Source organism: Megalops cyprinoides, chromosome 12, assembly GCF_013368585.1.
Source record: "Megalops cyprinoides isolate fMegCyp1 chromosome 12, fMegCyp1.pri, whole genome shotgun sequence".
In the NCBI taxonomy this organism is placed as follows: domain Eukaryota; kingdom Metazoa; phylum Chordata; class Actinopteri; order Elopiformes; family Megalopidae; genus Megalops; species Megalops cyprinoides.
The window spans coordinates 29,039,515-29,057,148 of record NC_050594.1 but is presented as its reverse complement, the minus strand read 5'-3'; the positions used below and the strand labels follow the sequence as shown (position 1 = coordinate 29,057,148).

At 40.4% G+C, this 17,634-nt stretch overlaps 1 protein-coding gene across 1 annotated transcript; it reads left to right on the top strand.

Annotated features, from left to right (window-relative positions):
• Nucleotides 1–469: 469 nt before the first annotated feature.
• Nucleotides 470–17,161, top strand: LOC118787038 (inverted formin-2-like). Its single transcript, XM_036542438.1, has 5 exons — nucleotides 470–598; nucleotides 13,459–13,875; nucleotides 14,632–14,747; nucleotides 15,445–15,604; nucleotides 17,124–17,161. The coding sequence occupies exons 2-5, from the start codon at nucleotides 13,476–13,478 to the stop codon at nucleotides 17,159–17,161; spliced, it is 714 nt and encodes a 237-aa protein (XP_036398331.1). The 5' UTR covers nucleotides 470–598; nucleotides 13,459–13,475.
• Nucleotides 17,162–17,634: the final 473 nt, after the last annotated feature.

The window sequence follows — 17,634 nt, the reverse complement described above, 5'->3', positions numbered from 1 at the left end:
TGTCCTTCAAGTGATTACGCCCGTTTGTGACACAGCACTGCCCATTTGCTGTCTATCACACTGAAATTCAACATTTCACACAAAAGGAAAATTTCTGTAACAATGAAATATTGGTGAAACCAACACTAATTTTGGTTTGCTGTGTGATTTTAACCCAGACCCCCCCCCCCCCCCGGGGTCCACGCACACACACACACACACACACACACACACACATCTCCCTTTACCACCGTGTGAGATCAAGCAAATAATAACATAGTTTTTAAAATTGTTCTTAATTTAGTTTCAGGCAGGGAAAGTGAAAGGTTTTGGAGCAGTTAGTCATAGTCGCCAGTCTGCTGCACAGCGAGAGTCGGGGATAAGGGAGGAGCTACATCCAGCTGTGCTGCCAATAGCATCGTCTCATTCTTACACGCTTTTGCAGAAAAGCAACTTTGACAGACGGTGGTTTTGTTCATGCAGTCAACGCAGTGGATTTGTTTTAGCAAAACGTTAGCTTTTGCTGAAGACGAATATAGCCTTTAAAGGATTCAGTCTATAAGCCTTTTTGGAACGACTGCTACCTTTGTAAAACAGTTAATGGCATACGCATAACAAGGTAAGATCGTGTAAAATGTCTAAAAACATCTGACAGTTCTCTACACATTTTTAAAATTGTAGGCTTAGTGTAAAATCATTGAAAATGGCTAACGTTCGGGATTTTTATAATTTCATTACTTGGCTACTTTCTATGGCTTTATGTATGGATGTTATGATTTGCGTAGGCTTTGCAACGTGTAGAATGGTTTGCATACCTAGCGGTACACCGTAATTCGCCGTTATACCACATACTTTGCAGTTAAGAGTAACCACGATTGAGGAATAAAGAATTTTATGAAATAATTCATCAGGAATTTCACTATGAATAAAGCAACATACACTGTGCATCTTAAGTAAATGCACACGTAGTCTTCCCGTTATTTTTTCGCCTAACCAGCCATGAGTAATCCGACTCGTCAAAGTACGGGAAAATAACTGGGTGTGTAAAGAACAGAAGATCAGGGGCCCTGGAAAGGTTGAGTCACATAGCGGACATGCTGAAATTTAGTTCCAGTTTTGGATACATTTTCTTTTTCTTTTAAAGCTGAATTGAAAATAGAGCTCAAATACCATTCTGTATCATTAGCGCTTATTTGCGCCGCTTGTTTCCTGTCTGTCGCTTATTGATCTATTTAATTGTCTGAATCAAGAAAAAAGAAAATATAATAGCGTGAACTCTGTAAGGCTTAAACAAAGTAAAACTGATCTGACTGAATCCATTTGTCAGTGATGGCCAGCCACTGTTTAACGGTACACAGTAAATTCCAACCCAACCCAACATGCCACATCCATTCCCAAACTACTCCAGGATTAGTGATCAGCAAGTAGTTGCGTGGCGTCACCAAAGATACAGCTCATGTAGTGATAATAAGAGCTGATCAATAAAATCTGTATAAGTCTAGGGAAGAGGTACCAAAAGCGGCTTTAGACTTGCCTCTGATGGTGCCTCAGACCAGTACGCTTAACTGATGGGAGTGGTAGTTCTCAGCAGCGCTTTGCTGTGGATTTGCGCTTTACCTTATCACTGTGACTAGGCGTATGGTCACAAGGGAGGTGCACATACTGAACATGGTTCATTACACAGTAGAGAGATCAATGTTAAAGAGCGCAAAGCGAAGAGAGACTGGGAGAAAGCATACACAAATGTTACTATGTGTAACGAGGTGAATTTCATCCTTCTTTGGGAGACATACTTTTTTCTTTACTATAACAGATTGTGCATGATAAGGGTATAACATCACAAAGATTGGTGGTCCTTATCACATATGGAGTGTAAAACAATTAAGAAACATTAATTCTTTTATGTTTTAAATGTACTCAGAAAAAATCAGAGCTACATTAATAACTGATGTAACTTCATTGGTCATGGTAACTCGATGAAGTAATATGAAATGTTAAAGCAGTACACCATTTTAAAACATCAATGTTACATACTGCCCTGAAATTACTTAGAGTAAGGAGCACTTGTTTGCTGTTTAATTGACAGTCTCAATTTAAAGTGGCTCGTTATCAAAGCAATTGAAATTCCTAGCATTCTCATGCTATACGTATCAAGCAATTAATCAATTAAGCCTCCTGAAGACAAAAAGCACAAAGAGAGTAATACCCCTAGTTGGAGCTGGGGGAATGGGTGCTCAAATTAGTCTTTCCAGTAGAGAGGAACAGCTGGGTGAGTTATTCTCATCAGAGCAAGGTTTTTAATCACCATGTAATTTAGGTGTGGTATATCCGTAGGGCAGCTGGGTGAAGATATGCACCACATGTCGGTTTTCTATAGGATTTTTAATCGCTGGCATTTCTTGTGGCAATGGTACTTTGAGCAACAAGTCTTTTGTGTTGAAAGTGAAAATGAGTGTACATTTTAACACAGCAGGAGCTTTTGCTGTCAGCTATGGAAAGACTGATCACACCTTTTCTGGTGACAGGAGTTCACACGCTGCTTTGAAAATGTCTCCGTCGTCGAAGCTTCACAAGGTGGATGTAAAACCTGAATTCAAAAGCGTTTGCTTCTGAAAAAGCCAAACTACCAACTGTCTCCCTAGGACTGATCTGTCACCAGGGAAACGCATGAGTACCTTGGCACAGGAAAGAACAAACAGTTTTTGTTAAAATGACAAGCTTTTTGATAAAGAGCAAAAATACAGGCTGGCTTTGCAGTCAAAGCCTGGTGTGAAGTCAGTGAGCACTCAGCTGAAAAAAGCAAACCTGGCAGTTTTGCACACAACTGGTAAGAGGCTGGGCAGTATATGAACACCACATACTTTATTCTGTCTCAAGCCTCAGTTGCATAAAATTACCTCTCCTGCTGTTTGGGGGCAGATTTGAATCACCTGATATGCCGGGTGTCAAATAAGATGTTGTTTGATCTTCATCCCAGAAGGCCTTGGGGCAGGAGTTTACCTCAGTGTACAGGCTGTAGGAATTTCTGCTGTATTAATTTAGTGTGCTTACATCTGTGTGATTTGGAAAGGGATGAGGTGGAAAATGTGCCTTTATTTGATAATTGCACCAGATATGTTTTGTTTTGATTAATAAGCGTGCCAAGTTAAATAAGGATCACCTAGAGATATTGATTGCAGCTAATGTGGCAGCTTTGCCTTTCACTTTACATCAAGTAATTTTACTTGTAAATAAGAGTTGATTTGTAGGTAAATGCAGATTTCTGTTTTTGTTTACATTTTTTTCAAGTAACCAGAGTTTCTTCATGATTAAAACAGTTTAATTTGATGTATGCAAAGTGAATGCTACCACCCTAGACACAATTATGAAAAAATTAGATTGTCATGATTTAAATTGGCAAGGTTGTTAACCAAGAAATAGGGGTATGGGCATTACTGGGTTACTTCTCTGCCCCTGTCCACACCCTGGTTTTAGCCATTGGCTGGCATTATAATAATTTAATTGAAGAATTGGATAAATTACTAAATCGCATTTATTTGAAATATCAGTTTGAAAAGAGAGGACCTTTTCTGAAGTTTAGTTGCCAAGCTTATTCCATGTATCATTTGAAATCTAAAGTCAGAAATACTGTTCTGCCTGATTAGAATCACGCAGATTGTACACATGGTGTTTGGTTTAATGAGCTTGATTCTCATTACATGATGAATGTAAGCATTTCATTTATCACAAGGCAGATGTGTGTAAACATGCACTCTCATTATGATGGTTTTGCAGACATGTCTTATTGAAAACTGCTAAATCTTGTAGCTAAATTAATAAAAGCAGAATGCCAGGCTACTTTCATATCGACAATGCCAGCACAGTGGCAGTTTTGTAATATCGGCATTGCCATCCGCCAATGTACACCTCTACCGGCTACATGAGAATATCTGCCAAATTGTTGGTCAGTGGATGTCACATTACAATGGTCAGTGCCCCATTTTGCTGTATTGCCTTGGTTTACTGTTTTTATTTTAAGCATTACACAAGACTAAATGAATCTGTAAAAAATGTTTGAGAGCTTTGCTAATATTATTTGGCAGGTGCTCTTACTCAGACTGGCAAATAAAAAAGACTGTGGGCTGTTTTCATTTTATTTTCAGTACAACATGGGCTTTTATATTCTGTATCACTGCCAGTTAGTGTGTCATTAATGTTTTGTTTGCTTTCCATGGGTCTGCCCCAGTCATGGTTTTAACTTCTTTGGTCTTAGCTGATGGATATAGTTAAAAAATCAGTTGGGCAGTTTATGACACTAATTAAAATGTCAGCAAAGAATCCAGTGTTGCTTAAGCAGTTATCAGTAGTTCTGATTTTCTTGAAGCATTTAGGCAAATAGTTGTTTCAGGCAGAAAAGGAACTTGGAAAACAATGCCACTAAGATCATATATTTATTTAAATGTATTCACTCCAGCTCCTGTGAGAGGAGGAAAATGTAGGAGACTCTACCCACTGTCAGCACTGCTAGTTATATTTTTTTCAATAATGTCCTAATATTTAACTGTTCTGGCATTATGCATGTCCCTGCTGCCTTTTGAGATGAATTTTGACTTGATTTTGAGTTTCACGTACACAGTACAGTCCACAGACACTGGGCCAAATCCTAAACATTTGGAATAAGTGCACCCTAACCTGTAATGGAAGGCCTCCTCGTGATCACATATATTTTTACTTGTTACAGCCTGTGCTGTCACAGAAGTGTCAGAGGGTTTTGTTACAGCTCTGTGAGGCAATTCAGAGGGGTCAGCATGACTCTTGTATGTCATTTGGCCAGGAGCTACATGTGTAGATGTAGGTCATTTTTTCTTCTCCATTCACACTGCAATATAATGCAGATGTCATCACTTTGATAATGTTTTACTTTGAGCATTCATCCAAACGCAGCTATTGGCCCATTCACCAAACTCAATGGAATAATGATGATATTCTGTTGGAAGTAGGTGGGGTAGTGTGAAAAGGGTACAGCTGGGAAAAACCTTGGAAATTGGAAAAATTTCTTCTGGCACAGACTAAAAGAGATTCTTAAGCCTAGTCACACTTTATTGAAAAGGAGAAACACTACTCTTATGTGTAATTATCCCTGAGTAGATGAGAAGTGATCTGTGTCATCAACATGTGACTACATGATTTTTATGAACTATTTGCAGTATTCTGAAGTAATGTTTGAAGTTTTGGCAGCTTTGGTTGCTGTCTGTGTTCACAGACATCTCTTGTCTTGGCTATCAAGGCTTTGTGTTGTTTCGGGGGGAAAAAAAACCCTCAATTCTTCTGACCTGTGGAATTTGCCTCTGTACAGATGTAACCCATACAGAGATGTCAGTGTAGTGACTGAGCTGTTGGAATGTAGGCAGCTCCCCTTGAGTTGATATAGGAGTAAAGGAAATATGTGGCCCAGTACTGGCCAGGTCAGTGGGGGTGTTTTTGCGAGGGAGCCATATCATTGAAACCAGTATATCGCAGCTGGGCTCTGGAATGTACAGAGATGACAAACCAGCTCAGAATGAGGCTGTTTTATCAAGCTGTCCTGAGACTGTTAGTGCATGTGGTATAAACAGCTAAGGGGCAGGCATGTTAGCAAATATGAAATGGATTGCTCCTAAATTCAGTTCTGAGAAATGAAATTAAGAAGGGAAATGAGACATTATACGGTGGACAGATGAATATGCCTGACAGTTCCAGCCCTGAGTCATTCTTAGCTGCAGGATGTTTGGATTTCCTGTCTCTGGCTTGTCCTTCCTCCTGTACTACAGAGCTCCTGACTATAGCATTGTAATAAGTTAGGTACTTTTTTTCTCATTTTTATCATATCTTTTTCTTAAGTCTGAATGAATACTCTCAAGCAGTATTATTCTGGAAACACCCCAATTTTTTAAGCAATGTTTTTATTATGAAGAAGTAGGTTTATAAGGGAAACAGATTGGAGTGAATTATTCAACAGCGGCAATGATAATATTAATGATGATAATAATAATAATGTAATTACTTATTGTATGATGTTTTACTCATCACCAGATTACACTTATATTTTCCAAACTTGTGGGAGGATCTCCAAATTGAAGAATGAACGGAAGAGACACACACACTCACATTATGGTGGTTGTGGCTTCTTGGACCAAAGTCATTCTGTAAAGGAAACACCAGTCACATGAAATGTTCATCCCTGACTATACTAGATAATATTAAGGGGTATTGCGTTATGACCAAAGGGATGTATGATATATGTGTCTGTACTTAATAGTTCATTGTTACTTGGTCTAAACAGCACCACATTAACCACAGGGTTTCCTGAGTGGAGAAGTCCTTCGTTATAAGTGTTTTGAAGGAGGATGCCAGGCCGGTCCTCAGATTATATCATAAGACAAAAGAAAAGCAAGCAGCTAAGCAAAATGCTGTGAGAGAGACATCTCTCTCATTCTCAGGCTAATGAACAGACCGGAGAACATGAGAATGAGGTGATTTTCTCTGAAGGGCCCTTGTTTGCCAGGCTACCAAGGTAACGCGCATGCAATTCACACAAGCAGCAAAAGTCAAGCCAGAGAGAGATGACCTTTCTGCACTCTTCATGTGGGCAAACATAGCTGTTCATTTAAACTTGTAGTGTCTGAATGTTGGTATGTACTGGTAATGTCAGGAATAATCTAAGGTTTTCAGACTTTGCAATCTTACAGCTCAAATTGTGATGTGGCAAGAGATATAGGTCAGTCACTGTTTGCAGTGCACCTGATATGTACTGGTAATGAAAAGAATGAGAGAATTTGAAGGCAAATGGAAAGCATGAACACTCACATGATATGGTTGTACTGCAGTCTTAAGCTAGGGGAACACCGCTGATGATGATTACAGTTGCAGAAGTTAAGTTTGATAATGGAAGGATCTTGGTGGCAGGCATGTTGCTGATTCATTACCGGGAAAAAATGAGACGGTGGGGAATTCCTTTAAGTGCCGCATCCTTGTTAATGACAACACGGCTAACGTGAAAGTCATTTCTGGTGCTGGAATTCCAAGCACAGGAAGCTCAGCACATGCACTCGGTTATATCCTAAAAATGTAGATGCAATACATCGCCAGTCATAGTTGTGAGGGACAGACTGAGTCTGAGTGAGAGGAGGAGCGGTTGTAAACAAAGGGTAAGAAAGGCCACAGACAGAGCATGCTGGTGATTCATCACAGTCCTCTTCAGACTGCATGAGTGGGGAGCTCCTCTGAACACCCAGTCTCCCTTCAGGCCTCATAGATACGCTCTGTTGTGGATTAAATCAGACTGCCGAGTTCTAGAGCCTTCAAAATAGGCACTCCAACCACCAATTTCCCCCTCCTCCCTCAGCAGCTGTTTTCTCAGGTGAAGAGTCAATCACCCTGATTTTGGAAATGTAAGCATAGAAAAATAGCCCTCCCTAGCCTTGGCTGCTGCACAGCCAACTCGGTTACTCCTCAGTAGAACCACTGAATGGTCAGGGATTCCATGTGTTTTAATTGGAGATGTGTACTACTAACTGGACTGGAAAGTTGTAGGTTTTAATCCAGTGACAGTGCACTTGTGTACCAGTCACAAAGATGGTTTTCAACACCAAGTTACTTGTACCTAAAAATGCATATGCTGTTTAAGTCAGTGAGTGAACACCTAATTTCAACCACCACTAATGTATAGCACACCCCTGGGTGATGCACAGTGGCCATTTTGTGTCACAATGGTCACCACAAACCAGAGGTGGAGAGGGAGGGAATTATTAGCCAGTCTTAACTAGCAGATGGCTAGGTTGAGAGAGCCTGATTTTGAATTTGGCTTGGACATCTTTTTTTTGCAACAAGTACCAATGGATTTTTAATGATTACAGTCAGTGAAAACCTCTATTTAACAACTCATATGATCTGTTACAGCACAGTGTCCCCATCACTCAACTGGGGCATTATTCTACTGATTAGTCCAGAGGAAAGACTACTAACAAAATGACTTCCAAGTAGCAACTAATTTTCCCCAAGTGGTTTCCCTTCTGATTTCTAGTTAGAAGTTATAATGAATTTCTTTGGCTGTATTACCTCACACACGCTGAAACCTAGTATCTCATAGGTTCTTTTTTATAACTTGGCCCTGTGTTTTGCTCTCTGAAACACCACATTCTCTGGCTACCATAGCAACATGACAGTCATTTCAGACCTGGACTCAGAAGGAGCACAGAAACATAATTGTTATGTAGCTAGGTAGCTGGCTGGATTTTGACCCTGTTGATACGGATAATGGCTTGCTAGACCTGAAGACCTGCTGCAGAGAGTCTTGGGTGAGGATTTTAATGCCTTTGTTTTAATTGTTCTATCTTCCATTATTTACAACAATGGTATTTTTAATTTAAAAATTCAATCAATAGACATTATCCATGTATTAAAACTATAATCTTCTCTGTAGCTTGTATTTTACACTTTATAAAGGTGTCACCATGTGCAAATTAAAATCTTACATAGTAGTGTAATACCTAAATGCTCCCCAAAATATTTTTTTTTTAACATTGGCACTCCGACTAATGATACATGGAGGGAACGACTCTCTTCTTTCCTCAGAAATTCACTGCAGTTCACTCAGATGGTATGACAGGTTCAAACAAGTGGATGGGGAAAAAAAAATCCACTATTATTCAAACTGGCTCTTGTGCTGTTACGAGGAAATCATTAGTGGCAAGACAAAGCTTGGTTTGTGTGTGCAGTGAGCTGCCAAATTTTGCTGGCATTCTTAAAATGGAAAGTTTACAACTTTTTATGGGATGCTGGAAAAAGCTTTTCTTACGCTTCATGTGTGTTATAGAAGGTGCTGATATTTTCAGAATTTAGCTTTGAAGATTGGTTCTTCAGCATCTTTTTATGTCCCTCAACTGAGCTGATTTTACTGTTTGTTGTTGAAATACACCATCTCTGATTTAATTTTTGACTCTAGGAAAAGAGTTGGACTCAACTTGAAGCATACATAATTTCTGTAATTGCAGCTTTTGCTTATTGTTGGTATTGAGTTCTTCTGTGTCTTTGGTTTCCTATTTTACCATTTGACTTTTATAATTTGAAATGAGATCAGTTTGTGACTGTCAATGGTTCCAGCTAAAGGGAGCTGAGAGCAAAGCTTGCTGGTTATTTCTCAGATTACGTCTGTTTCTCATTATAGTATCTAAACCAAGCCCGACTGTGGAATCTCCGCTATTTCAACAGAGCTTAAGTCTTCAGATGTATGTAATAATGCTGAAAAACACAAACACTGAATATAGTGCTCTTTTTGCACTGTCCTTTGGTTAGAGGTTTTTCTGGCCATTGAGTTTATACTGTATATCCCTTGGCAGATATGAAGCAATTTTAGTGTTAATTCAAGAGTTACTTCAATCAAAAGTCAATCAAATTTGAAAAAAAATTAGCACCCTAAATAATTCACATGAAGCGTAACAAAAGCTTTTCCAGGCATCCTAGTTAAGGTTAAAAACCAGCAGCATGAGTAGATACCTTTGTTCCATCCTAAGAATGTCAGCACAATTTGGCAGTTCACTGTGTACAAACCAAGCTTTGGTTTATCACTAATGATCTCCTGGCAATAGCACAATCTGTGGCAGCTTGAACAACAGTGGATTCTTCTATCCCCATCCACTTGCTTGAACCTGTCATATCATCTAACTGGCCTTCAGAAAACTACACTTAATTTCTGAGGAGAATAAACAAAGGGTTCATTTATGAAGTATCATTAGTGTGAGAACGAATTATGTTTTTTATCATTTTGTTTTTGGTAGCAATATAACTAGCTATCTAGCACTTTAAATTGCAGGTGGCAACTCTTGTATTTTGTATTTTACAAGTTATGCACAAGTTGAAGGTTGGCAACGTGCACCCCATTCCTATATAGCACTAAGAACTAAGTGCTTAAAAAAATAACTCTGAGGTCTTAGGCCTTAAATTTACTTTCATCCCACTAAACTCATTTACCCACACAGCCAGATACAACTTAACAAGACCATAATTAATACCCAGACTCTTTACTTAATGCCCAAACTCTTTACTTAACTTTACTCCCAACAGCATTGCTGCAGATCCTCCAACACCACAAACAGTACTTACCACCATTTGTGTCTCCTTTCTAGATGTCTAACTTTGTCATCTTCAGCAAATCACTACATCATTTTTCATTGTAGTTAATTGCAAGACAAGCCAATACTTGGACTCCAAAAGTGCACAATTAATATGAATGTGCATTAATATGAATGTGATGCTCCTTGAACCAGATTGATTAACAGTAACTCTTCATCATGAAACTGAGCCAGCTTGCTAACTAATAATGACTAAAAGAATAACTGTTGCACTAATACATGGATGTAATATCTATTGACAGAAGAAACTAATTTTCAGAATAATGTTTTTGTAGTTAAAAATACTATTGCCTTGAACAATGGAAAATAGTCTCCCTGTTTGATGTCTTCATTTGTTATACCCTTCCACAGAATCACCATCTGAATTTTTCCCTAGTGTAGCTCCAGTGTTCACTGTGTGTCCTGGTTGCAAAACACTACATTTTACTACTTTAATACAGTCAGTTTGGAAATTTGTCATGAAATGACTAAGAGTGTTCTGAAAAGAGAATCACAGGGTCTTGGAGTGCAGGTGTTTTCACTCTGGCAAGCAGTCCACCCCACCCCCGCTCCCTATTTCCAGAGTCCATTTTCGCTGGATCACTCTGTCAAACCACCCACTCATGCCCTTTTATGATGGTCCACCTTTTTAATGATCTGTGGTTATGAATAATTTTGTTTCCTTCTGCATTGAAACACGCTAAATGTTTCATGCTGTCAGTAACTAAAATCAAATGTTGCACAGGGCAGGAGATATATAGGGAGCAGAATAGGCACATTGCATTCTGGGCTCAGACTTCAGCTCCTGTTTCTCTGAGCAATTTCTGGGATGTGTGACTGAGGGCAATACAGTGGTGGCTACCATAGACCAAGACAGGACTGAACCAAGCTGAATTCTTTTCTCCGTTGCTATTTAACTGTATATAGGTGTCAGGGGTCAGGCAGGGACTCGGGCGCAGACAGGGAGGGAGAATGCACAATGAATTTATTAAGTCCAAATCAGAATCCAAAAACAAGGTCAAAACAGGCAAAGTCAAAAAAACCAGGAAAACACAGCAAATGATACCAAAAACAGATCCGGCCGGTGGGCAGCATAACGGCTAAACCGAGATGAACTGGCAACAAGACAGAGACAAACAGGGTAGATATAGGGCAGGGCTGATGAGGGGACGGGATGCAGGTGAGCCGGCAGGCAGGTGAAGGTGATCAGGTGGGCGGGGACCGGGCGGAGAGCGGGGCAGGGCTGGAACACAGGGAAACAGTAAACAAGAGCACATGGACGGGGAAACAAAAACAAACCGGCTAAGATGCTGCAGTACTGACAGTAGGGTCTGGGAAGAGTTCAGGTCTTTGTATACCACATGCATGTTCACAGAAGCCGTCATAAGATTCCTGCTGCCCATGTTCATGGAATGTCATAATGACGTTTATGGATCAAATGGTCCATTTCCATGGTCATATTTGGTATGTGATCATTCGATTACCAAAGTCCTTTTTCTCCTGTATGGAAACAGCGATGGGAATACCTCGAAACATTGTTTCAGGAAATACTGCTGGTGACATCCACATGAAAAAAACTGGGGTAAAGATCTGTTCTTCCCTGACATCCCATCATCACTGCTGAAGAACTCCTATTTTTCACATTGAAAACAGATTTTATTATGACATATCTTGTGCAACATAGATAATCCATAGAGGGCTACAATATTAATGTCATACCATTACATTACATTACATGCATTTAGCAGATGCTCTTGTACGGAGCAACTTCCATCACAATGGGACATAAGTGTAACTATTCAGTTTAAAACTATGAACAGTGTCAGACCAGGCTCACAACACTCCCAGACCAGTAATATTTGTGTGATGTAAAAAACAAACCACAACCACATCATTCTTTCACATTCAATCATGTGGTTTGGTTTAAAGATCTGGAATCCAAGTTCTCATTCCGTGCTTTCAACTTAAGTTGCAGCAAGTAGCACCATCTTTTCAAGCAGTGAGACGTCAGCATTTTTCTTAGCTTGCTCAGTGTTTTTGGACCTGATGTCAGGGGCGCTTGATTTGGTATGCAGTAACTCCACACAGTGAAAGCTTCCATTTGCTTCCACAGTGTGGAATGTGACTTTGTTTACATCCAGCTCTGAATAGCTGACTGTATGGCCCTTCCTTTCAGACTGGATCAGGGGGTGGTTATTTGGCAGGGCCAGTGCAGAGAGAACTACCAGCACGTTGCTCACTCACCCTCCAAAATGTGCAGCGCTGTCACTTCCCCTCAATGTGCTCGGCGGTGATAAAGGCCAGTGTCCCGCATCCTTATAATAAAGCTATCATTTAACCTAGCCTATAATGGACAGATGCTATTCAGTAGTACAAACAATGCCCATTTGTCAAAGACTGGTATTAAGCTGCCTCTAGTAACCCAGTTGTGGCCACAACATTCTTCTGTGTAATTTGTTTGGAGCATGAAACTCAAAGGTTTTATTGGTTCACACCAAAGGCATTACCATGACCAAATAAAAGCTCAACTGTAATTATTGAACAGTAATTTCCAAGTTGGTATGTATATTCATGTTTTTAATTATAATGAGAGAGTCATCTTAACTGTTATCATGGTTTGATAGATATTGTTACACAAACATTCTGTCTTCCACGTAGGTTTTTTTGTCTTGGAATGTCCTGCTCTGTGTTGGACCAGGACCTTCTCTGTTCACTGGATGTCTGGTTCCATTGTTGCCCATTCAGTCTGATGGCCTTACTAAGGAGAAAGATTTTCAAATGACAATTGAGCACAGAGGGGCCCTATGGCAGTGAAATGCCTGTATGAAACAAAGGGAGGTCTTGTAGTAAAGCCACATGGTCCTGTGCCCAGATTCCAGGGATTTGTGATCTCGGTTCAGTTGCTCTCCCAGCACTCCTGCTTTCCCTGTCTGTTACATTATTTGTCATCACTTGTGTCTGCAGCGCTCCATCCAGTTAATGACTTTACCTTTTTACTGTTTTTCCGTGCTCTGGAATGCAGATGTTTCTGCTGTTTTTGCATACTGAAAGTCTTTTGCATTCATTGCCCTGAAATCATAGAACTGCTGAATTGTGTCTGTTCTGATACAGACCACGGGAAGGAGAGAAAATATGGAATTCCATAAACTACATATGCATGTAGTATAATCTTTCATGCAGTGTGATATCACATATTCATACAAACTGTATGAACGCAACTTTGTCATAGTTCTTCCCCTGGGAGACAATGTTTACAACTAGCACAAAGAATTTGTGATTACACCACTTAAGCAAATCCATATGAAGGATTTCCCTTTCAGCAAAACTGAACGGGTGTGACTCTCTTCTGCAGCTCCGGTGTCCATCAGCATGTCCGTGAAGTCAGAGGGAGCCCAGCGGAAGTGGGCGGCCGTGAGGGGCCGCCTCGGCTCCTCCCAGGACTCGGACTCCCAGCCGGAGGCCAACCTGGAGAGCGCCGACCCAGAGCTGTGCATCCGGCTGCTGCAGGTGCCCACGGTGGTCAACTACTCGGGCCTGAAGCGCCGTCTGGAGGGCAGCGACCAGGCATGGATGGTGCAGTTCCTGGAGCTGAGCGGGCTGGACCTGCTGCTGGAGGCTCTCGACCGGCTGTCGGGGCGCGGCTGCTCGCGCATCTCGGACGCCCTGCTCCAGCTCACCTGCGTCAACTGCGTGCGCGCCGTCATGAACTCCTCCGCTGGCATCCACTTCATCATAGACAACGAGGGCTACATACGGAAGCTGTCGCAAGGTGGGGGAGCCCACTGGGTCGCGCGTTTACCTGACGACCTGTTCGTGAATGATCCTATGCCTTGAAGGCGTTCAAGGCATGGCATTTTAAAGGATCTGGATCGATTCACGACTCTGTGTTCATTAACTGATGACTCTTAAATTTTTTGAAGAAAAAAAACATATTTACGTGTTCCACATATGTGTTTATGTTCGTGTTAACTAAACATACCATGTTTTGTCAATGTAACCAGGGTATTTTGTTTTTTTAGAGGCTTGCAATTTTATCAAAAACAGCCTCACAACAGGCCCATTGAGTCACACAAATAAGACTGAAGACTGCATTGTGCTCACCAAACAAATTAAATGAGCTCTTTGTTCTAGTCTCTCTAATTGTTCCAGTGGTCCTGAATACATAAAACTAATACACACAGATACATTTGTGAGCTCATTATGTATTAATTTAGGCAGAGAGGAAAAGAGTTCCTGTTAAACCAGAATTGCATGTTGAGTTTGCTGTTCACATATGAAAGGGTATCACAAAGTCTGGCCCTTCTTTGAGCACCTTGTAAGATTAACAGTGTGGTGCTGTATACTTTTAAGGCAGAGATATTTTATATCTACTCCCTGGCCTCCTCTCTCCCATTTGTTGGTCTCTCAAAATTTGCATAGAACCACCTGGTCATAAAGATATTTGACAGAAAAAAATGTGTGGAAAAAGGCATGAGAAGCAGGCCTAAAATGAGATGTGACAAATTATTGATGCCATTTCCCTCAGCCTTGGACACCTCCAATACCATGGTGAAGAAGCAGGTGTTCGAGCTGCTGGCTGCCCTCAGCATGTTCTCAGTGGATGGCTACAACCTGGCCTTGGATGCGCTCGACCACTACAAGGCAAGTGTCAGTTGCCAACAGGATGTGCTTAACTGGATGTCAAACCAGTGATGTGTTTGTGTTTAGAGATTATCAAAGAAAACACCCTTTGTATAGGAAAAGCCGGAAACAGCTCCGAAGCATGTTTGTGTGTTTTGTTACAAAGACGCAGAGGATGTGTAGGTCAAAATGTCCTTGGGAGCTTTCCACAGTCTTTGGAGGAACATAGAAGAGGATCTGTGAAGTTCTCATTATTACTTTTGAAAGTCAAAAGTGCAGTCAAAGACATCACCATCAAAGCTTAGCCACCTAAATACATGGTATTTGTTTTGTAAATATTAAATATTAAATAGTAATTATTTCTGTGACATGCCTTTATAATGACCTTGAACATGACAGTACAGGAGGGCTCTTCAGCTAATTTTTTGCATATTAATATGTATTATTGTTTTTCAGTGATCTCAGTGACCAACAGGAAGTTCATAGTGTTCTGTATTTGCCAGCAAGGCCACTAGTGGAATAGTAGCTGAATAGTCAACTGTGTCTTTACATTACAGCAGGTTAGAGGAAATGCACTGCCATGTGCAATAGACACTTTGTTAAAACTAGTAACACTTGGTATAAAGTCATACTGTTGCTAATCTGTATCTGATCCTTCTACTGTTTTGGCGTGATTTCTGACTGTAACACTGTGTGTTACAATGGTTTGTCCTCACAGGGCGTGAAGACTCAACAGTACCGTTTCAGTGTCATTATGAATGAGCTGCATGCCACTGACAACGTGCCCTACATGGTCACCCTCCTCAGTGTCATCAATGCTCTCATCTTCGGGGCCGAGGATTTACGGCAGAGGGACAAACTGCGGAAGGAGTTTGTCGGTATGTTAGCTGGCGCCGGCCATTGATGATTCATGCATGCCCCAGACCAAAGGAAAAAGCCATTCATTGGAGAGAAATTGCCATTCAAGGCTTGTGGTTTGTGGGACAAACTGCTAGTTGCCTGTAATTCTGTGGAAACCTGCCCTCCTGAAAAGACCTTGAGAATTTAGGACAGTAGGTTAGATGGTAGTATTTCTGCACCTAATCTATGTCACCTGGTCCTGCTAAAATTAGTATTGTCCTGAATCTTGGCAAGAATTAACAACTATCAATGTACCCTAGATAACACTATTATTATGCAATTTGTCCCAGTTTTCCTGCATTAGGGGAAGACGTCTCCCTGGAGTTTCAGAGATTGGGGGATGTCAGGGATCTAGGTGGATGCAAGTCATCAAAACTACCACAGCTTATTATACATGTGTGTACAGAGAAAAAGCAGAACAGTAGGGTGCAGCTCACATGAAGTCTAAATTGTTTTACTTTATATACCATTTCAACTGTCATCTTCATCTTACTGTTACCTCTTTGTGCCAGAGAGAACTGGGCCTCGTCTTGGATTTATGGTGACCAGCTCAGTACCATCCTGCCTTTTTCCTAACACATAAAATTATGTGTGTGTACCTACTTATTTGAGGAAGCATGCCATCCTCATAACCATTAAGTTCTATGTTCTAAACATAGCAGTGCTGTCTGCCCTATATGCAGAAGAAATGCTGAGTTTAGTCGTAGGCCCCTTTCAGCCTCCTCATTCCTCTGGTGCTTGGTGATAAATTTCCAAAAAAGAAAGTGAAGCCACGCTTACCATGACTTCCCTCTCCTGCCACTCTTTTGTTTGCATTTTTTTCCGAGAACGGAATATAATAGCTAAGCGTCTATGCCAGCTAAAGGAATTAATAATTATGAAACGAAATAATAAACGGTCGTTACATCGTCCACGAACTGGCCAAGCTGTCAAATACTTAATGCTTGCAACGATCAATTCATCTGCGATGACAGAATTTACGGGAACATATATTCAGCAGAGCACCTGTTATTTTACGAGTGCTAATCTTGCGAACTCCTATGATGATGAATTTGAGTTATGGCGTCTTAAAGCGAATTAAAGTGAATATTTAGCTTTGCTATATTTCATGTGGCATCTAAATAGAATTAAAAAATTCGAATATGTTTATTTCTTTATTTGATCTTTTGTTTTATGTATGTGAAGTACGTTCAGATCCACTTGTAATGAAAATCCCGTTAAAACTCATATTTTTGTATTCGCTGTCATAAAATAGGCTAACAATTAATTTATCCAGTTGTCCAGCTGGGCTTACGTGCCTAGTTGACGCTTAGCGCGCTTTAATTGAGCACACCTTTACTTTAATTAAACCGCGCTAACCACGGTCATGTAGTTCAAGTACGAGATTTTTATTTTTTTAATCCCTGGGGAATACAAGGACTCACAAGACGTGCACACATCTCTGAATTGTCATGTCAGACATCCCATATGAACGTGCATTTGAATTTTGTCTTGTAGGGCTACAGTTATTGGATATATTACCCAAATTAAGGTAAGAGTTGTTTTTTTCCACCTACTTTGTTTAAAAATCAGATGCAACCAAACTAACAAAATGAGTCACTCAAGGAAACAACTTTCCTTGAGGCCAGACCTGTTTAATCCTTTTGATAAAAATGCTTGAGCTTTCTGTTAAGGATATTTACCCTGTGAAGTTAAAAGCACAAAACAGTTGGGAGGCATTCTCAAATCTTAGATTGTTGAAGTCTCAGCAAATGCTGTGCATGGATGCATGAGATGTATAGTTTGTTGTTGTTTCATGTGATCATCCCACTGGTTGCAAATCAGTTGCAATCCTATAATTATTGTTTCTAATACATGGATTGTGACAAAAACTTCAGAAGATAACCCATTTAGTTGTCAACCTTTGTTATGGGGCCTTTGCTTACTTACATCTGTCAGCCTGATATTTGTCTGCAGTGGCAGTTCAGTTGTGGATGTGTGTCTGTGATAGAGAGCAGGAGGATGAAGA